The sequence below is a fragment of the Sorghum bicolor genome, chromosome 3, assembly GCF_000003195.3.
Source record: "Sorghum bicolor cultivar BTx623 chromosome 3, Sorghum_bicolor_NCBIv3, whole genome shotgun sequence".
Classification (NCBI taxonomy): domain Eukaryota; kingdom Viridiplantae; phylum Streptophyta; class Magnoliopsida; order Poales; family Poaceae; genus Sorghum; species Sorghum bicolor.
In genome coordinates this window covers 65,379,514-65,400,795 of record NC_012872.2, presented here as the reverse complement: position 1 = coordinate 65,400,795, position 21,282 = coordinate 65,379,514, and the positions used below count along the sequence as shown (strand labels likewise).

At 43.8% G+C, this 21,282-nt stretch overlaps 4 protein-coding genes across 4 annotated transcripts; 2 read left to right on the top strand and 2 right to left on the bottom strand.

The window, feature by feature from the left end:
• On the top strand, positions 436-7,213 carry LOC8082411 (stomatal closure-related actin-binding protein 1). The gene is made up of 13 exons (XM_002458608.2): positions 436-921; positions 1,694-1,985; positions 2,509-2,637; positions 3,697-3,789; positions 4,326-4,466; positions 4,589-4,657; positions 4,792-4,875; positions 4,980-5,157; positions 5,354-5,470; positions 5,831-5,889; positions 6,079-6,213; positions 6,557-6,706; positions 6,816-7,213. The coding sequence occupies exons 2-13, from the start codon at positions 1,704-1,706 to the stop codon at positions 6,849-6,851; spliced, it is 1,473 nt and encodes a 490-aa protein (XP_002458653.1). The 5' UTR covers positions 436-921; positions 1,694-1,703; the 3' UTR covers positions 6,852-7,213.
• Positions 8,179-11,086, top strand: LOC8055264 (cyclin-B1-1). The gene is made up of 9 exons (XM_002458607.2): positions 8,179-8,503; positions 8,829-8,943; positions 9,029-9,125; positions 9,239-9,439; positions 9,548-9,673; positions 9,767-10,015; positions 10,107-10,277; positions 10,378-10,562; positions 10,656-11,086. Exons 1-9 carry the CDS (start codon positions 8,434-8,436, stop codon positions 10,789-10,791), a joined length of 1,350 nt encoding a protein of 449 aa, XP_002458652.1. The 5' UTR covers positions 8,179-8,433; the 3' UTR covers positions 10,792-11,086.
• Positions 11,641-14,113, bottom strand: LOC8055263 (UDP-glycosyltransferase 87A2). The gene is made up of 2 exons (XM_002456457.2): positions 13,501-14,113; positions 11,641-12,651 (listed from the first exon to the last, which is right to left on the bottom strand). Exons 1-2 carry the CDS (start codon positions 14,021-14,023, stop codon positions 11,750-11,752), a joined length of 1,425 nt encoding a protein of 474 aa, XP_002456502.1. The 5' UTR covers positions 14,024-14,113; the 3' UTR covers positions 11,641-11,749.
• On the bottom strand, positions 17,671-20,821 carry LOC8082410 (UDP-glycosyltransferase 87A2). The gene is made up of 2 exons (XM_002456456.2): positions 20,086-20,821; positions 17,671-18,914 (listed from the first exon to the last, which is right to left on the bottom strand). Exons 1-2 carry the CDS (start codon positions 20,672-20,674, stop codon positions 18,004-18,006), a joined length of 1,500 nt encoding a protein of 499 aa, XP_002456501.2. The 5' UTR covers positions 20,675-20,821; the 3' UTR covers positions 17,671-18,003.

Here is a 21,282-nt window from a genome sequence, read left to right as displayed (position 1 = left end):
GATGTGACGAAAAACTTTAAAATTTGGTGAACAGGTCAGCTCTGGAGTCCGGACAGCAGTTCCGGCAATCACCAGACCAAGATCATCTAAAAAAGGTGGTCCCACATTTCAGTGACTGTCCAGCTCATCACCATTTTTTTAGTAAGGCCTTGTTTAGTTTCGAAAAATTTTGGGAAACGGACACTGTAGCACTTTCGTTTGTATTTGACAAATATTATCCAATCATGGACTAATTAGACTCAAAAGATTCGTCTTGTTAATTTCGACCAAACGGTGCAATTAGTTTTTATTTTCGTCTATATTTAATACTCCATGCATGCGTCTAAAGATTCGATGTGACGGGGAATGTGAAAAATTTTACAAAATTTTCTAGGAAGTAAACAAGTCCTAAAAACCTTTCAACAAAACCCCATGTGGCCCCTATCTCTAATCGTTCGTCTCCGCAGCAGTAGCACACTGCTACAGCTTCCGTAGCTTTCCTCCCCCTTCCTTCGTCTCCCTTCCTTCCTTCCGCTTCGCCATCTCCTTTGCCGTCCCGTCGTCGTCGTCGTCGTCTCCTCGTGGCGCATCAAGAATTCGAACCCACTCGTCAAAGGGAATCCCATCCGCGAGGTCGAAAGCAACAGCAGCGGATTATTAAAGCCTCGCTTTTTTCAAAAGCCGCAAGGGGTTACTACAACCCTAGTACTCGTAGTAAATTGGGCGGAAAGAAAATTCGTCTCCTCTTCTCCAGTTCCAGGCGCAGTTGCGTGCTCGAGAGGGGGTGCAGAACCTCGAAGCTCCCCCAGCGCCCGGCGCCGGCGCTTCGCGCTCTCTGCCACGGTTCCTCCCACCGGCCGGCCGGCCGCTCCTCTGCTGGTCTGCTGGATTTGAGCGGGGATTTAACCACACGCGGATTGGATTGGTACTGCTCTTTTGCTGGTAAGTGCTCGTACCTTGCTTCCATTGGGTGGATTCTGGATTCCCTTGTTCTATGTTGCTGGCGACGTTTTGTTTGCTCTGACTGTGACCAATCGATTCCAATTTTCTCCCCTTTGGCCCATTCGCGTAATTGTGGATTTGTGCGCTGAGTGCTTTCTTGCCAATCTATCATGTTCTTCAGCCAGGAACATGGATCTAGCAAACATGCTGGTGTTGTTTTTCCACCAAACATATTTGGTGTCCATAATTCGTCTGAATCTGTATGCTCTACTCTTAAGTCTGGCCTGGGTATTTTGAGTCCAGTTTTTGCCGTGCTCTAACCAATTTTAGATGTCCTTGTGCTAGATAACAGGTATTTATATTTTATAGTCTAAATGTTGTTGCTTTATCTTCTAAAATTTAATGTAGCCTTAGTGTTTGCAGTTGTGAGGCTCACTCCTGTCCCTACTCCCTAGTCCCTAGGACGCCAAATTCGTAAGGTTTAATGGGATAGATGCTAGAATTAGTGGAATTTACTTCCTGATGTAACTGTTCATATGCTCTTTTGCCATCTGAACTGCCGTGATAAGAAAAGTGAATTGGAGTTGCTTCAAGTTTGACATCTTCACCAACTTTAGCTGTGCCTTGTTTTATGTAGCCATAAACGATGTAACACTGCATACAAGACATATCTATCAAAACCTGATTCCTCTCTGATGTGCTTGTTTTTTCAAGTTTTTTGGTATGTGTAAGGCACTGAGGATATATATGTTCCTGGTCAATTTGTCATCAGATCACCACACATGACAAGGGTCATCCATGACTCCGGAGATGACATGCACAAGGAGGCACTTGATTTGGTCTCATCGGATGTTAACTTTCCCAAGGGCCGTTTCCCAGACTACAGGATTGGACCAAACAACCAAATCATTGATCCAGAGGAGACTCATGAGGCTGTACCTCTCAAGGAGATTGTTGCAAAGGAAACAGCACAGTTGCTAGAGCAGCACAAGCGCCTTTCTGTGCGTGATCTCAAAGAGAAGTTTGAGAAGGGTCTATCTGGCGCTTCCAAGCTTTCTGAAGAGGTGTTTTGCTCAGTTTGCCTCTACTTACTTTTGTCAATGGTATCTCATAGGAAATCAAACTCAAAGATGAAAGCTGTTGTCATCAGCAACTATATTGTTATTGGAGATTCTGCAGTAGTACCTCTCATGTTAATGATGTTGATTATGGTTAAAACATTGCCATTTAGTGAAATGGTAACAGGATTATGATTCAGATTGTGTTCAAGTTAAGTTGACACTCGTTCTCATATAGTATCTGTGGCTTGCTGCAGAGCTCAGTTTATTACTTATTTTTTTCTCAATCTTTATTTCTTGTTAAGTACTTGCCGCTTTGACTTTCTTTCCTGAAACTGCTCTGCAGAAGCATATCGATAAGAAGAAAATATATAAACACATGGGAAGTGAAATGCACAGTTCTATGAGCTGCGGCGATTTTTAGCATCTTACTTTGATAGTGGATAACTCTAATGAATATCAGTTTCTACTGTTACACAACTCCCATTAGAATGCGATTCCATTCTGAAGTTGTTGCCTCATGTTTCAGGCTAAGCGTCGAGAAGCCGCTTCATTAGACAGGCAGGTTCTTCTGAAGAAGCTCAGAGATGTTTTAGACACACTGAAAGGCCGTGTGGCTGGTCGAAATAGAGACGATGCTGAGGAAGCTATCTCACTGGTTAACCTCTTACAAATATCTGGACTTACCAATATCTGCCTGCTGTTATAAACTTCTTGTAGATTCTTTTTTTTGTTCAAAGTGGACCCCTTTTATTTTTGTAAATATCCCTTGCTTGAGATTAGTCATTAGTGTTCTAGATAAAGGCAAGGACCTTATAAGCTATTCAAATAGTAGTCGTTCCTTTCACCCTTGCAATTTCTTAATATGTTTTCCTAAACGGGCTGTTTAGCCCATCTAAACAGCGTTTAAACGGAAACAAAAGGCCACCTGTTTCGTTTAGATCCTAAACGGTGACTTAAAAGGTTGGACTGTCTAAACCGTTAAAAACTGTCTAAATGGTCTAAATAGAATTGAGTTAAACATGATTAAATGAGCTAGACGACCATTTAATTCAACATTTAGTTAATAGGAGGATTATAACTACGACACTTAGCACCCAACTAATTAACAACTTATATATGAGGTGGAGTGGGATTTAGTTTTCCTCCAAAAAAAATAGTTGGTAGAATACTTACTTTTTTCATGTGTAAATATGTATACTTTCTAGCACATTTGACTTCTACATACATAAATATGAATATTTTAGTGTTACTGTACAAAACTGTTTAAGCCGTTTAATTCTGTTTAAACACAGTCTAAAGTCTAAATGAAACAGATGGTGACTGATTGTTCACCAGTTAGCATTTAGGATAACACTAGGAAAATGATGCTACGTTTTATTGTGTTGTAAACTTGTAATTATAAATAGCAACCTGCGAAACAGTTTGCAAGATGAATATATTAGTCTTGAGATCCTTTTGGCATGTACATCTTTAGCTTCTTTGGACTTGTTCTTGAAATTTTCTTGGAGTATTTCTCTATTTTCTCATTCTGAATATACAAGGAGTCAAGGACTTTGTTCTCACATGTCATTCCTCTTTCATGTCTAATTTACTTTTCAATTATGTGTGCCATAGTGCCCTGTCCATATTACATTCAGATTGTAAATGTTTCCGCCCTTTATGCTACCTTTAGCTGGAGAAATGTTTATGTGATTATGAAATCATTTGCTATCAGGTGGAGGCTCTAGCTGTCCAGCTGACACAACGAGAAGGGGAGTTAATTTATGAGAAGGCTGAAGTAAAAAAATTGGCTAACTTCCTTAAGCAGGTCTGCTGCATTTTTTTTGTTAGTATCCAATTAGCTTTGCAGCCTTTTTAATGTGTTATCTGAGAAGCTGAGGTGAGGCCTCAAAGAAGACTGCTTTCTATTTGTCAATATGTTATGATACCATGCACGGCTAGGTACCATGCACATTTTTCCAGTGGAACATAACGTTTTTAATATTTTCTGAAACACTGAGAAAGTTTCAGTTTCTCATGATTTTATAACTTCTTTTTAGTTCCTTTGATTGTGGTATGCACCAGTAGCAGCCTAGGAGCATCCTTTTTTTTAGACTTGGTAGGTTAGTATTGAGTTGCATGCACCGACCAGTTCAACCTAAAAGCTTAAGCTGATGGGGAGAGGTGGGCAATTCACTTATATTCCAACAGTTAGCCTAGTTGAACCTTTTGGTGGGGTTGTGTTGTTGTTTGGTTTCTATTCCCTTTTCTTCTTAATACATAGATACACAGATCTCCTGCGTATCCGAGGAAAAAAAAACTTTAGATTTACCAGATTGTCACAGTGTCACATTTGTATTTTAGGCTACTGAAGATGCACGGAAAGTAGCTGAAGAGGAAAGGGCTCTTGCGCTTGCTGAAATTGAAAAGGCTAGAGCTGCGATCGAAAAAGTCGAGAAAGCATTGCACGTGCATGATTCTGCGTCAAGTAGCAGAGAGAAGGAGGTACTTCCTTATTTTAAAATGAACTTGGATGTTCGTTTGATTTATGTCTCTTGTATCTTTATTGCCAGTTGCCATTGGCCCATGTTTATTTTGTATCTTGATTTTTGTCGCCTAATATTCAGGAGATAGAGGAACTTAGGAAAGAGGTCCGAGAGGCTAGGAGAATAAAAATGCTACACCAGCCAAGCAAGGTTTGTCTTGGGATACCCTGGCTTTCTTTTGATATCTTATTAGAGTCTTAGTTGACATGTTATCCTCTGCTGTTTATTAATTTGATGGAGCTAGTAAAAAATAGACTATCTTCTGATATGTTTATGTAAAATAGGTCATGGACATGGAGTTTGAGCTTCAGGCACTGCGGACTCTCATCTCAGAGAAGACTCAACTATGCAATCAGCTAAAGAAAGAGGTATCTCCTGTCAGATATATAGGACAGTTTGTACTAGTAGGGTCTTCAAATTTAAGTAATGTTGAGCTGTATGATAATCACTGCCCAACGATTTTTATTTGTAGCTTGCCATGATCAAGAGGTTAGAAGAGGATAGTTCTGACCTCTTTGAGCTCGAAGGTTCTAATACCCTTGGATCACAGTTTTGTATTGTCCCTCGAGTTGATGGTGCTCCGAACATTGCGAACTGTCCAATTCAGTGGTATCGTGTAATTTCTGGAGGCACTAGAGAACTCATATCAGGTATGTTGTCAATAAAGTGCCATGCAGGCTAGTAGGACTCCTCCCTAAGTCATCCAAAGAAATAGGCTCATATGTAAATCATTTCTTCTGGTTCTTTTGGCTGCAATTCATTCCTAAAGATTGCCAAATTGATCTTATTCTTTTGGCATCTTATGCAATCATTTTGTTGGTAAGATGTTGTGAACTCTTCCTGCAGGAGCAACAAAATTTACGTATGCCCCAGAGCCGTTTGATGTTGGCCGATTATTGCAAGCAGAGATACTTTTGAATGCGGACAGAATTGTAGTTCAGACAGATGGCCCTATAGATAACGGTTAGTCCTTTTCCAAGTTTTTTTTAACAGATTTAAGTCATTTCCCGCATCTGTATGTTTTTTATAGATTCAATGGCAATCCTAAATGTCATTCTTCCAGAAAATAACTGGAATTAAGTTATCTGAGACATTTACTGGTAATCTTTTTCCTTGTACATCCCCTTTGGCATTTGTGTCCTATGGAGTATCTGATTTCCTACTATTAAAGTAATAGCTTGATATGACAGTTACCGCATATCAGATAGGGTATTTACAAGTATTGGGATTTATCTTGTTATATTTTATAACAATTATGCAAAAGCAGCAAGCTGACATGACTGAAGTTTCACTTCAATAGCTGACTTCTTATGCTTTGAACAGCTGCAGGACTTCAACGCTATGCGGACTCACTTATGAAAAGGACGGATATTGAGTTCAATGTATGTGTGTGTGTGTGTGATGTTAGCCCCATAAAAGTTATTATATCACATTTGCCCACTCTCAACCACGAGTTCGACTTTATGTCTGTATTTTGCCATGATTATTTGCAGTAGAGAAGCAGAGATTGAGGTTTTGATTTACTGTACAATGCTAAGTTCAACCATGGTTCACACTGTGCTGCTTTGTAGGTAGTAGTAACCCAAATGAATGGGAAGGATTACTCGTCGAATTCTGTCCATGTATTTCACATTGGAAAGCTGAGAATAAAACTTCGAAAAGGATGGTCTACAAAGGCAAGAGAGTCATATTCCACTATGATGAAGGTAGTCTCTATCAGATTATGTGTATGTAACCGAAGTGCTCTTTAGGACTTATAACTTAGATGAAATTACTTCATTATTTGACATGGTGCCTGTCCTGTGGTTGTAGCAGTAGACATGCTTATAGTACATTTATAATGATGTTATTTCGATGAATATTGGGCTTTTCCTTCAGAAGTAGTAGTTTGTGGGATTTAATTATTATTTGTTTCCTCATGGGATGGTGGTTGTTGCATGCTTATAGGCATTGCTTCATTTAACTGTGCTGAGGATTTGATTGTCAAAAGCAGTTAGGTTATTTTATAATTGATCTTCTGATAATCTGTTTGTTTTGTTCCATTTACAGTTATGTGGGAGCCGTGGTGGTGGTAATGCTGCAGCTAGGGCAGTTTTCTGGCAAGCTAGGAAAGGCTTGTCCTACACTCTAGCTTTCGAAACAGACAGGGACAGGAATGCTGCAATTATGATTGCTCGCAAGTTTGCTTCGAACTGCAATGTATGCCATGTTGAGTTGTTGACTTAGTTTTGTTTTACTGTGCGAATAATATTCTTTTCCCTCCTGTTCTAGAGAACTACATGATTTACACCTTTTGATGGCTCTGCAGATCGCTCTCGCTGGCCCAGGCGACCAAGGCACCTGATGAAGTGATCATGCGTGTTTTGACAGCGACACAGTACATAATTAGGGTGTGGATTGGCTGATTGGGTGCTTGTCTTAGTTTGTCTATTTGTGCTTGCGAGGGTAGAGGTTGTACACTGCGTGAGGCTATCCCCTTTCCATGTCTTATGGAGGCATTGTTTTTGTTTGCCTGCCTGCAGCATTAGTGACATACTTGAAACATGATGTACAAATTGATCACTGTTCTTGTGCCTTACATTTGTAATGTTTGAACCAAAAAAGATTGGTCATTATATAGTTTCTCTCGGGTCGGGAAGACTTCCTGCTTGAGCTATCAAGAAATGTACAGACAGCTGAGTCGCATGCATGCGAATTGCGAGGCAATCGTGGCTTTTGTTCAGTCTATTGCTAGTGTACTGACCTCTTGGTCACACGACTCGTGTCTCCTAGCCGTTTAGTGGACCTGCCCTGGCCGTTTAGTGGACCTCTTGGTCACAATGGGATTAGCCACGCTCTTGCTCAATCCATATCCACTCCCTTTTCATCTCGTGACAACAGGATGATAAGCCGTGCTGATAAAAATGGAGAAAGTTTTATAACAAACTCAAACCCCAAATCTCCAAGGGGAAAACTCTGCAACCAGCATGGAATCGCGCACAAAGAAAGAGAAGTCACATGCAAGCCTAATCGAGTACGGAGCTTTTTTTTTTGTCCGTGAGGCTATCTCTATCTGCTAGTGCTAGTGATGACCGCTCTCGGTCACGTGACCGATGCCTCCCTCCCAGATTGTTCATTTGATGGACTCAATTTTACTGCTCGACATACTCTCGTACATTGTACAATTTGATATCGAACCTATCTCAATTTGACACACAGTTTTTTGGAACAGAAGTTGACTTCATGCTCACAAACACAAACATAAACCCATCCTAACAGGGGCAAAAAAAAAAAAAAACCGTCGCTGTGCGAGACGTTGATGTGAAAGCCAAAGCTTTGAGGAAAACACACGCGATCTCCAAATAATAACGCGAATCCCCCAATCATTTATTTACCGCGCCTGCACATGTTAAGTTGTTAATGACGCGCGTCGGCCAAGAAAGGAAGGAAGAGCGCCCCCAAGTCCCCAGCCCAACTCAACGCGCCGCCCCTAGTCCCTTTCCAGCTCGGAGGCGAATCCCACTCGGCGCAACGGCTAGTTTCCCCGGGGGAATCGATCCCAGCCGTCCGACCGGCTCCTCCCGAGTCCCGACCGTTGCGATACGAACCCTTCCCGACCGTTGGAGCCGCTCCTCCTCTCTCGCCGCCTCGACCCGCTCCGCACCCTCGTTTATATCTGCGCTTCCCCTCCCCGAGCCATAGCCTCCTCGTCCCCTCAACAACTGTACTACACCATCAACATCACGCGCCGCCATTAGGAGAAGAAGAAGAGGCAGAGCTTAGGGAGCGAAAAAGACGCTTCTTCTTCTTGCTGCTGTGCTTGCGGATCCGCGGTGGCTGCGCTCGCCGGCGGGGAAGAGGGGTCGCGGGCGGCGCGCCTCAAGTCTTTCTTCGCCTCCGTGCTCTTTGGGCTCTTTGGCCAGGCCGAGGACAACGAGAACGAAGAGATGGCCACGCGCAACCACAACAACGCCGCCGCCGCCGCCGCTCCGCAGCTCCGCCACCACCACAACCGAGGTGAGGCCCACGGATCCTAGCGGTTCTTCTTGGTTGCTCCCTTGTTCGCCTTCGTCTTGATTGGTTCTGGGTGGAGGCGGACCTTCTTGCGGGGAGTTCTTACCCTCTAGAGCAAGTTCTTTGCTGGCTCGATTAGTGAGAAAGATAGGATCTTTAGCCTCGTCGTGGTCCCTGACCTCTGTTCTTGTTTCTGCGCAACGGCTGGATTCTGGTTCTAGCTAGTTTAGAGGAAGGATGCTCGAGTAGATTTGTTTTCTGTACAGATTCTTGCGATGAACGTCTCGTCCCTTACTGATCTCTCCTGTCTCTCTTGTGCGATGGTCAGGCGGTGTTCCCGCTCTCGGAAAGAGCAAGGCCGTGCCCGGCCGAACTGACGCCATGAACCGGCGACCCGTCCTCGGCGATATTGGCAACCTCGTCACCGTCCGCCCAGCCGAAGGGTAAGAACGAATCCAAGCTCCTTTTTCTTCTGCCACCGCTGTTTCGTTGCACGTTCTTGTTCTGAAGACTCGTTCTTGGTTACAGGAAGCCTCAGCCTCAGGAACAGCAGGTCAATCGCCCCATCACGAGAAGCTTCGGTGCTCAACTCGTGAAGAACGCGCAGGCGAATGCCGCCATCAAGGTGCGCAGATCAATAATGCTACTTCTCTTCCAGTCTCTCTGAAAGAGTAATCTGGGCTTCCAAGCATTTGATTCTCCGTCTTTTCTCTAACTGAAATGTCTGTTTGCATGCAGAATGCCGCAATCCTGCCTGCGAGGCATGCGCCGAGGCAGGACAGGAAGGCTCCTGCTAAGCTGCCGCCGCCTGAGGATATCATAGCACTTAGCTCCGACTCTGAACAGAGCAGGACGCAGTCCGAGAGCAGCGCTAGCTCCGTCCGCTCGAGGAGGAAGGCCATCAACACCCTTTCTTCTGTGCTCTCGGCTCGCTCAAAGGTGCGTGGATCTGTCAAAAGACTCTGTTTGCTGTAGTAATTCCAGGCAGCAATTTCCTGTTACAACAACTTGCGAATTGTTCTGATTGTTTCAATCTGAATGTGTCAGGCTGCCTGTGGAATCGCTGATAAGCCTAGACAAGTGATCGAAGACATTGACAAGTTGGACGTCAACGATGAGCTCGCAGTCGTGGAATACATTGAGGACATCTACACGTTCTACAAGATTGCTCAGGTAACTGCAACAGGTCTATGAATTATTGTAGTGTGAATTGTGTGATCTGTTAGCAACTGTCTCTGAAAGTGTTTCTTTCTGGCTTTGTTGCAGCACGAGAGACGGCCATGTGACTACATTGAAGCCCAGGTCGAGATCAACGCTAAGATGAGGGCTATCCTGGTTGATTGGATACTTGAAGTACACCACAAGTTCGAACTGATGCCAGAAACTCTCTACTTGACCATGTACATCATCGATCAGTACCTCTCGCTGCAACCAGTCCTGCGAAGGGAGCTGCAGCTTGTCGGCGTTTCAGCTATGCTGATCGCCTGCAAGTACGAAGAGATTTGGGCCCCAGAGGTACACAGAAAGCTTTTCATCTCTGTCTGTCCGATGTTCCCAGTGCTACTTTTCAAGTTTTTTTCTAAATGCATTCATCTGTGCTTTTCAGGTGAACGACTTCATCCTTATATCAGACAGTGCATACACTAGGGAGCAGATTCTTTCTATGGAGAAGGGGATTCTGAATAGGCTGGAGTGGAACTTGACTGTCCCTACAGTATACATGTTCCTTGTCCGTTTTCTGAAGGCAGCAACCTTGGGTAACAAAGTTGAGAAAGAGGTAAATAAATTAAGTCGTCTATGGTTGTTGTAGCCAACCAGAAATTCACCAATCTTGTGCTTTTGTGAGCTTACAATTTCTCTGGTCTGGTGAAATGCAGATGGAGAATATGGTCTTCTTCTTTGCTGAATTGGCGCTGATGCAATATGATTTGGTGACGCGCCTGCCTTCCCTGGTTGCAGCTTCTGCTGTCTATGCAGCCAGGCTCACTCTCAAGAAGGCTCCACTTTGGACCGACACCCTCAAGCATCACACAGGCTTCAGAGAGTCAGAGGCAGAGCTAATGTAAGATTCCATTGCCAATCCCCATATCTTTCTCTGACCAAATCCATGTATAATTCGTACACATTTGACCTTTGTGATCTGTGATGGTTTCAGTGAATGCACGAAGATGCTGGTGAGCGCACACTCGACTGCCGCTGAGAGCAAGCTGAGGGTTGTATACAAGAAGTATTCAAGCGAGCAGTTCGGAGGTGTCGCGCTTCGCCCACCCGCAGTGGAGATCTGCAAGTAAACGAAGATTAACTTTGTGCAATCCGTGTTTGCTATTGATTTAAGAGAGTGTAATGGAAGGCGAGTCTGACATTCGCGCTAATGTTTGCTTGTTTCGGGAGTCAAGAAAGTTTGAATACTTGAGACAGCCGTTTGTTTGCTAGGCTGTTCTCAGAGTCAGGTGTTGTCTGACTTGTGGTGGCAATTAGGATTTGGATGTTTGAGTTTTATGTGATGGATACACCTTAGTGTACATCAGAATTCTATCTAGTACGACATTTATTCATAAATAAATGTGAATGTGTTTTGCTGATTAATTCATTTATTCATGTGGGGGGAATTTTGGTGAATGATCTGAATTGTGGGGGGAACTTATCTGATGCCGACCAAAACTTGTCAGAGTAAAAAATTATAAAAATCCCCTCTTATCCTCGCTGTCAGCACGGCTCATCAAATTCTTAACAGTCATAATCGAGGCGAAATGCCTGGTCGAGTTTTTTTTCTTAACAGTCATAGTAGTTTATGCTAAACTTTAGGATCAAACTCAAACTGGATAAGCTGTGAGGTACTTCGTTGGACAGAAATGATTGGAAAGGGATATAGAGGTGGATCTGTCCCGCGGTGTGCGGATGCGAGGCTCTGAAAATGGAAGAAGGCGGCGAAGTGGGTGGCCACACGCCACTCCATCGGCGGTGCAGTTCACGGCACAGGTTCAGCATGTGGTTCATGTGGCCATGGCCACGGCCGCGTTAATGGCGAGTGCAGACTACCCAGGCAAGTCTTCAGAATCAAAATCTTAAATTATAAATTTCAAACTTCAAGGTAACAGCTTATCAGTTTAGAAAACCTTGCCTGGGTAGAAAACCTTCGATAAGGAGAAGAAAACACTAGGCAATTGATATTTGAAGCATTGAGGTTACAGGTTACAACACCACCACAGTGACAAGATCGGTTTCAGCGTATACCAAATACAATTCCAATTATTTTGGAGTGCATACCGTCTCCATCAATGAACTCAGATTGCAGTATGAAGATCCACCCTTGTCTACTGCTCTGCGAGAAGCCTCCTTCAACTCAAGAGCACGTTCCCTCAGAGCCTTCGTCTCAGTTTCATCAGAAGACATCAGCTTCTTCACAGCCCGTGCAATATCCTCTCGCCCGATCAGATCATCCTTGCTAGCCCAATCCCTAAAGTTCAGGCCAACCTTCCACTCTTCCACAATTAATCGTCCATCAATCGGTTGATCAAAAAACAGTGGTAAGGCAAGCATAGGCACACCAGCAAAGACGGCTTCAAGTGTCGAGTTCATACCGCAATGGGTCAAGAAGCCCCCAACTGAATGATGGCACAAAACCTTAAGCTGCTCACACCATGGCAGTATCATCCCATTATTGATGCCAGCCAAGAGTTCTTGCACCCGAGGGGATTGTTCACGAAGAATCCAGAAGAACTTGACCTGACTGGCTACTAGGCCCAATGCGATCTCTTCAAGCTGAGAGGCTGAGACTGAGACAAAGCTGCCAAGGGAGACATATAAAACTGAGTTCACAGGTTGAGAATCCAACCAGGTGAAATAGTCTCTTTGGCCGGCAACTTCGCCATTGGACATGGTATGCTGGTCTTCAAGCGTCATGTAGGGAACGCAGGGGCCGATTGGGTACACTGGACAAGAGAGTACTGACCTTAGCGAATCAATGACACTGGCCTCAAGCTCATACATGGTGGTGAAAAGGAGAGACTGAGCATTTCTAACGCTAGAGATGGTTGCTAGGATATGCTTCACTTTTCTCTTGTCGTGAATTAAGGGCTCAAGATCTGACAACCTTATTGAACTTGAAGCGTGTCGAGCGATATAGTGTCCAAGTCTCTGATCAGAGTTACCTGCATATCATAAAATAGACAGCTGAGAAATGTTAATGTTGCAAGCTTTCTTATCGATGGTCCACAAAAGTATGAGATACAAAAATGAAACACAGTTGTGGGGCATTCTGACGGAGGAATAAGAGAAGGATATGAATCATTGAATCAAGATGAATCAGAAATAGAGTTCTGCCAAGATAAATAGACTGGTGGGTGGGTGGGTGGGGGGGGGGGGGGGATGCCACGCAACAGCAGTGCACCGAAAATGGTTGTGTGGACACCCAACCCAAACCTTCCACCAAAGAAAACATCTAGGTGGTTACCTTTTATCTAAAAATAATTCTTATATTTTGGATACTAAACTTTGTACGACCAATCATGCTAGATTTGGAGGACTAGAATAGCAATTGTCAGCTATGGTGACTGCTGAAGATTGTGATATACTTATTAATCGTGTGAGCATCGCTTAAGAAATAAATCACGTGAGATTAAAGCTAAAATACAAGTTCGTGCAGAGTGACATGAAATCCTAGCAAACGGTCTTCATATTCTCGTCTCACTGCCACCAGGAAAAAATGGTAGCTTCGGAATACGTGCAAAAACAATGACATTTGAGGCACTAGTAAGAAAATTGTTCCATATGAACAGCTTGCAGCAGTATTAACTACTATTATGCTCTATGCAGTGTAAACAAAAAATACAGATCCTAGAATCTCCAAGTTCAAATTTTCATTTTTGTAGGAACACAATTCAGGGTGCAGACGCAGATCTCCACAAGTCGAAAGTCGAAACTGTGGATAACTAGTTAAGCCTGGAGATTCTGGACAAGCTAAAAACCCTGGCACGGCAGCAAGGCCCTGAGTCCCTCACCTATCGTCTCACCGGAGTCCGGCGCGTGCTCATAGTCGGTAAGCCAGGCCGGGAGGCGGTCGAAGTGGTAGTAGGCGGAGAAAAAGGCGGCGGACATGGGGAAGAGCGACCAGACGGGGACACCCCTCCGGTTACCGACGCCGACGACCCAGGGAACGTAGGCGTCCGCCACGAGCGCCGCGGGCGGCGGGCCCTCGAGCCCGTCGAGGAGGCGCTCGAAGGGCGCCTCCATCTCTGTGGCGACGGCGTCGAGGAAGCCCGAGTGGTTGGCGGCGCGGCCGTGCTCGGAAGGGATGACGTTGGGGATGGTGCGGATGCGGATGCCGGCCGCCTCGGCGTGGGTGGAGGAGGAGCGGATGAGGCCCAGCCACTCCTCGGTGACGACGAAGGTGACCGCCGCGCCCCGGGCGGCGAGGAGGCGGCTCAGGTTCATCATGGCGTTGACGTGGCCGCGGCCCGGGAACGGCACTGCCACAATGTGGCAGCCGCAGCCGCGGGTCTCCCCCGTCGCGGCGGCGGCCATCCGCGCGTGACGTCTCGGTGTGTGTGGCTCTCAACCGTGCCTCCCGGCGTGGGCTGGACGACAGTTCCTTGTGTCGTCAGTCGTCACTGACCGACGACTGACCAACGAGACCAGCCACTGGCCCCGGCGCACTGTTAGGAATGGGCACTTCTCGGTTCCGGATTCCGGTTTCGGTAGGCATTGTTCAGACATTGTTTAGGCCTCGTTTAGTTCGCAAAAATTTTCAAGATTCCTCATCAAATCGAATCTTTGGTCGTATGCATGGAGCATTAAATATAGACGAAAATAAAAACTAACTGCACAGTTTATCTGTAATCTGTGAGATGAATCTTTTGAGCCTAGTTACTCCGTGATTGGACAATGTTTGTCAAATAAAAACGAAATGTTACAGTAGCCAAAAACAAAATTTTTTGCCAACTAAACAAGGCCTTAGTTTTCAAAAAAAATTTAAATTTCCGTCATATTAAATCTTATTTAAAATTCTCATCATATTAAATCTTATTAAGATTCTCGTCATATTAAATCTTACCGTACATGCATAAAACATTAAATATAGATAAGAAAGATAACTAATTACACAGTTTATCTATAATTTACGAGACAATCTTTTGAACCTAATTAGTATATAACTGAATAATAATTATCAAATAAAAACGAAATAGCTACAGTAGTGAAATCCAAAAATTTTCGCGAACTAAACAAGGCCCTAGTTTCAAGATTTCTCGTCACATCGAATCTTCAGACACATGCATAGAATATTAAATATAGTCAAAAATAAAAACTAATTGCTCAGTCGAAATATACTAGACAAATTTTTTGTGTCTAGTTAGTTTATGGTTGAATAATAATTACCACAAACAAATAAAAGTACTACAGTGTCGTGAAATTTTTTCCATGCTAAACTAAACACGACCCAGGTTTCGGATCCATGTTGCTAGAAATGGGAACGATCCGTTCCAAAACTTATTTTTAAGCAATCGAGCATTTTTGTTTTCCGTTATTTCTGTTCGATTCCTATTCTAACTGAATTGACTAAATGTTTTTAGCAAAAATTAATACAACAAAAAAATATGCAGGTTTTAAGCAAATTTAGATGACGCTATCTCTATTTTTAATAAATTATAATAATGGATAAGAAAACAAAAGCAATATAGTAAAATCTCAATTCAATATGAGACATCACACATAAATCTAACATAGCCTTACAAACTACAAGTAAGTAAGTACGATTTATATATTTCGGTTCTTTCGATTATTTGATAGTAGGAATCGAATTTTTCAGTTCCCTGTTATATTTTGTATCGGCCCGGTTCAGTTTGGATTCTCGGTTTCAGTTAACTATGACCAGACCTAGGCAAACATGCGTTTATCTCGGAGGCTGTCTTTCTTTAAAGAAATAATGCAATTTTACATGGATTTTTTTTATTAAAATATCTCATGTCAGATAATATTTATCTCATGGAAAATAATATTAAAACAGTTATAACATCAAATACCTATATTATAAAAAGTATCTCATGACAAATAGTATTTCTTAATGTATTTAATATATAATAAAATATCCAAGGATAAATATTATTTATTTAATATCATGGTATTAATACTATATATATAATTAGTCAAGCTCAATATGCTTTAACATGATACTACACTGTGGTAGATAGAGGGACAGCATCTCCAAAGGCTTTGGCAAATGGACTTGGCATTTGTTGTTGTTTGCAAACTCTCAAAACAAAATACAAAAGATAAAAATAGGTTATCTCCAAGGGAATTGACATTTGAACTTGACAAATGATAAAAATAAAAGGTCTCTAGGCGCGCGCGCTTTCCTCGCGCGTGACTTTGCTCGCGCGATTGGGTTTGCAAAACCATCTAAAACTTGGTATTTTTGCCAAGTTTGCTCCCTCATTTGCCAAGTTGCCCAAATTGCAAACTCCAAATACAAAACCGTTGGATACCTCTTTTAGAGCTTTTTGGCAAATTACTCAAATGCAAACCCTTGGAGATACTCGTAGGGCAGTCATAATGCTAGACATTGTTCACAACTACATATAGTTTCTATAACTATTAATTTTCATAAATATTACATATAAAAATCATAATCTAAGCGGATATTTTCTATAGAATAATTTTTTATCTAATCATATGCATTCTCTCTCCATTCTGTATCAATCACAACTCTTTATGTCTTATGTCTTAGTTCTCATGTAGACATTGTTTATAACTTAGACCCGATTTATATGATTTTTGCTTTTTCTCTATTTTGCCACATCAGCAAAATACTTAAGTGGCAGTGCAATTAATGTTCATAAAAATATAATATTTTCTGTAATAGAAGTGCCCTTATCAGCGGTCGGTTCATGCAATATTCCACTTTCCGGTCGTCATCTGGACAGATGGACAATCATTTTTTTACGCTTCTCCTAAGCGTCATGTCTGATTTTTTTTATTGTTTAACCATTGTTTAGTTACAGTAAAAGCGGTGAATTATATAGTCTTATCTCAAATTTAAAGTCTATTGTAATCTTATCTTTATTTTTTTTAGTTTTGTGATGTTGCTCTGTTTTGAAAAAAGGAGGCAAAATTTACTCCAGTTCCATTTAGAGAAGTTGTCACTTGTCAGGTTCAATTCAGCTTAAAAACTAGTTTTCTCATGTAAAATCTATCCCTAGTCTTTTGATACCATGTGATTTTAATCTACATATTTTGACACCAAATATTTGGACAGCATTTTGAAAAAGTTTTATAGAAAAATTTGTACATATTTCAAATCCAAGTAAAGTTTAACAAAATTGTGCATGCTTGATCTACCATGGACGAAAACCAGGAGGGTTAGAATAAGTCATGCATGCCTAATCTAGGGTGCTTAATCCAGGTATAATTTGAGGCCCCGTGCAGTCGCACCGGCTACACACCCCTCTGGATAGGTCCAGAGAGCATTGATCAACAATAAAAGAGAGCGCATCATTCACATTTACCTAGGTTCAGCCTTACAAAATCCTCCTGTTACCTTAAAGCATCCACAAGAGTCAAGTTGAGAAATGTTTTGATTGACGCAAGAGTTAAGAGGTTTATCGTTCTGACATTTATGACATTTCTAATTAAGTTTTCATATGTTTGTGCTAATGGCTAATCAGAGATGATGTGCTGAGTGTGTTGTGCAGGTGCAACATGTCTCTAGGGGTGGGCATTCCGAGATTAAAAAAAAAAGAGGAGGGGGGGACCGTATTTTAAGTTCTTGACTTAACTAATGCCCTTTTTTCTGGATTTTATTATGATGTTTTACGAAAAAAGAATCTTGGAAGTAAGGGGGTGTTTGGAAATGCTGTCCACGTTTTTTAGCCAAACGGTTTCAGCTCCACGCACTCAGTTCGAAGCACCTAAAGAGGTACTCCACAAACTCCAGTTTTTTTGTAGAGCTACTCCATGGTGAAGTTTGTGGAGCAGTCCCAAACACCCTAAAAGGCATCTTGACCGCTGGATCCCAGTTAAATTGGTGAGAAGATCAAGTATTTCTTCTAGGAGGACCTTTCCTATTAGGAATAATAACAAAAAAAAAAAGAAGATATATACCCTTGAGATACTGTTTCGACTGAACCTAAAGTAGGGACAGATGCACTTACATAAATATAAGAAATAGGGGCCCATACGATACAAAGCACTTCATTATTCCACAATAGTAGTATTATGAAGCATAAGTTCCTGCACAAGTTTTCCCAGGCACATAATTTTTGTGACATGATTATCGCTGTCCCCCATCTTTGCTACAGACAGCATCATGTCTTCTGTTTTCAGCTCCAGAAAGTGTACAACTATAGGTGTGTGGCAATAATGATTTCAAGCCGCACCTTGTATAATTGTTGCGGGTGGGGTGAAAATGCGTGAACATGAGACGAGCCCCATACCTTATTTGCAGGAGCACAATGTTTTTGCCTACGAGCAACGTTTCTGTCACTGACTCCACAAATTTAAGCAAAAACCTACAGCGAAGTTTCTGCAACATTCAGTCTTCCTTCGATGATATCTGTAAAGAAATTGTTCAAAGAACACCGTGAAGATCCACCTTCCTGAATTGCGCCGAGTGAAGCCTCCCGCAATTCTGCAGCCCTTCTTCTCATCTCTAGGCTATCATCATCACTCAAATCCATAAGCTTTGTTACAGCATCAGAGATTGCGGCCCTGCTGACAACACCATCCTCCCTTCTCTGTTCCCTCAAGTTGATGCCAATCTTCCATTCATCGGCTACGAGATGACCAATCACCAACTGATCCCAAAAAACGGGAAAAGCAAGCATTGGCACTCCAGCGAACACGGCCTCCAGGGTCGAGTTCCATCCACAATGGCTCAGGAAGCCACCGATGGAGGGGTGGCACAGGACCTTCAGCTGGTCACACCATGGCACCACCAAACCCTTGTCACCAGAGATCTGCTGGAGGGTGGTGGTGGTAGCTCTGTCCCGGGCCACCCAGACGAACCTAACTGTGCTTTCATGCAGCCCCAAAGCAACCTCTTCCAACTGAGACGAAGGCATCGAAACATAGCTGCCAAATGATACGTACAATACCGAGTTTCTTGGTTGGCAATCCAGCCAATCAAAGTAGTTCTCATGGTGAAGCTTGGCTGAATCACCCTTCAGTGACAGATATGGAATTGAAGGACCAACTGTATATATGGGGCAAGGAACCACTTGCCTTGTTCCATTGATGGCACCGGTTTCAAGCTCATAGAAGGAGGTGAAGAGGACACACTGTGCCTTGCGCACGTTGGAGAACACTTCTGCTAATCGTTTCATTGGCAGTACCATGGAGCGGAAGATCTTGATGTCAGAACATTTTACTGACGAGAGGGCTGGGAATGGGAAATATTGATCCAAGGATTTGCAGCTTAGGCCTGCAGTTCATAGAAGGTAAGATACTCATATCTAATACTACTGAGCTGAGCAACTAAAAGTACAGATGCAAACACATTAGCACTAGAAGTGGTTGGAATACTTAACCAAAAGACTTCAGAACAGCATTGTGTTTTTAGTTGGCCACTGTGAATGCATGCAAATTGGAAATTGATATCAGCAAAGAGTAGAGATATTCATTAGTGGGACAAGAAAAATTTTCTGGGTCGACTGATCTATACTTCAGCAAAGTGATTTTGCCGCTCTGAATTCAGCACCCGCGACTAGCTTATTCAGGAGATGGAAGTGACTAGCTTGTTCAGGAGATGGAAAACGAATGTCATGGTTTTGTGCTAGAATCATGGGTTTGGAATCTCAGATAGTACAGATAAAAATGGAAAACTAAAATAAAGTTTCAGAGTTAACTGAAAATGCTTTGATTTCTCTATGTATTGACTGTGTCAGCGACGAAAGGGATACTGGTTTATTGAATAACAGTGGAAAACAATCTAATTGAGTAATCGTTGCATGCCTCCCTGAATTGAGAGCTCTATGACTAAATCCTGAATTTTTTTTGAGCATGTACGCATATTATTCCCAGACACTGACATTTGGATATGCTTGCTTATAGCATTCTGAGGCTTCTAGATCGAATAAGACGTACCATTTTCAGTAATCATTCATGAAGGTTGTAGTTGTCTTCACTGATGTCTAACTTTGGTTAATTTGGCTTTATGAACCTTTCAACAGAAAATGATTCAACTAAACATTTTCTAGACACAACAGTATTCAACACTTTTGCATCAAAGTTCTTGGAAGTGGGTGATGTTTGTTCACAGACATTCATCTGGACCTTCATGACCATGATTGCATGACTACTCATGAATCTTTAGGTGTCTTTCTTAAGTTGCTATCTTAGAACAATTTTTTTTCCCAGAAAGGGAAAGATCTTCAGAACACGAATGTAGAGTGGATATACAGTATCAGACTACAGAGAATTTTTAAGTGATTGCCAGCTTTCCGCTAGTTCCCTTTGACTCTAGTCCAATAGTCCTCTATCGAGTTAGTAATAACCAGATCCAATTTTACCTGCTTTTGAACAATCGAACTCCTCATGCTCAAATTTAATCCACCATTCAGCCGTACGCAAAAAGAAGGGGAAGTAGCCAATACCTTCTTCATCAACCGGCGGCCATCGGTCCAGGTGCCAGAGCGCCAAGAAGAACGTGGCCGGCTGCGTCCACAGCGAGCACACCGGTATCCCCCGCGCAGCTCCGGCCGTCACGCCCCAAGTCAGGAAGGTGTCGGCCACGATGGCGTCCGGCTTCCGCTCCAGCGTCAGGCGGTCCAGCAGCCGCTCGACGGGCCCCACCATCTTGACCTGCACGGCCTCGACGAAGCCTGCGAAGTCGGCGCCGCGGTCCCGCTCTGAGGGGATGACGTTGGGGATGGTGGCGAGGCGGACGCGGTCGGGGAGCGCGTCGGGCACCCCCGCGGCGGCAAGCAGCGCGTGCCACTCCTCCGTGACGACGACGGTGATGCTGACGGCGGCGTCCGCGGCGGCGAGCAGGCGGCACACGACGAGCATGGGGTTGATGTGACCACGGCCGGGGTATGGCACGGCGACCACGTGCCGAGCTGTCGCCGCTGGGGCCATTATTTTGCTATGTGAGCAGACTGCAGAGCGAGATCGGTGTACTAATACAACAGAGCGAACGTGGAGTAGTTTTCTCTCAAAACAAATTATTATTAGCAATAGCATCCGTAATTGCCGAAATATCAACCAGCAGACTTTTCTTTAGAATCTAGACCAAATTCGTCTCCGGCGCTTGTAGCGGGGGGCGGAGGCGGAGGACGGGAAGAGCTCCAGAAAACGCCTTCGACGGCTCCGTCTATTTTATAGGCCAAAAAAACACGAGAGGTTGCTGCGATTTTGACCCGGTAGTGCAGCACAGCACGATGAGTCGATAACCCATATTAAAACGGTAATGATGCGGAGCGGGCGTCCGAGGCTCCGCAACCGTCCGGACGCGCCGTAAGTAGATTTTCAGGCCGTTCGAAGCGCGGGCGGCCCACTTCAACCGCACTCGGCCACTTTTCCGATTCAGACAACCGCATCCACCGCGCCTCCACCGTGCCTGCCTCCGCCGCGCCTCCCGTCTCCAGCGCGTCGCCGGTCGTGGGCGCGCGGCTGGCCTCGAGCGCGCGGCCAGCCTCCACCTCGGCGCGACCGCGCCGCGCAGCGCCTCCACCGCGCCATCCGTCCACCGTGCCGATCTACACCGCGACGCTCTTCTCCACCGCGCCGGCCGTGTTCACCGCGGCGCTCGTCTCCACCGCGCCTCCAACCTTCCATTGTGCCGCCCCGTA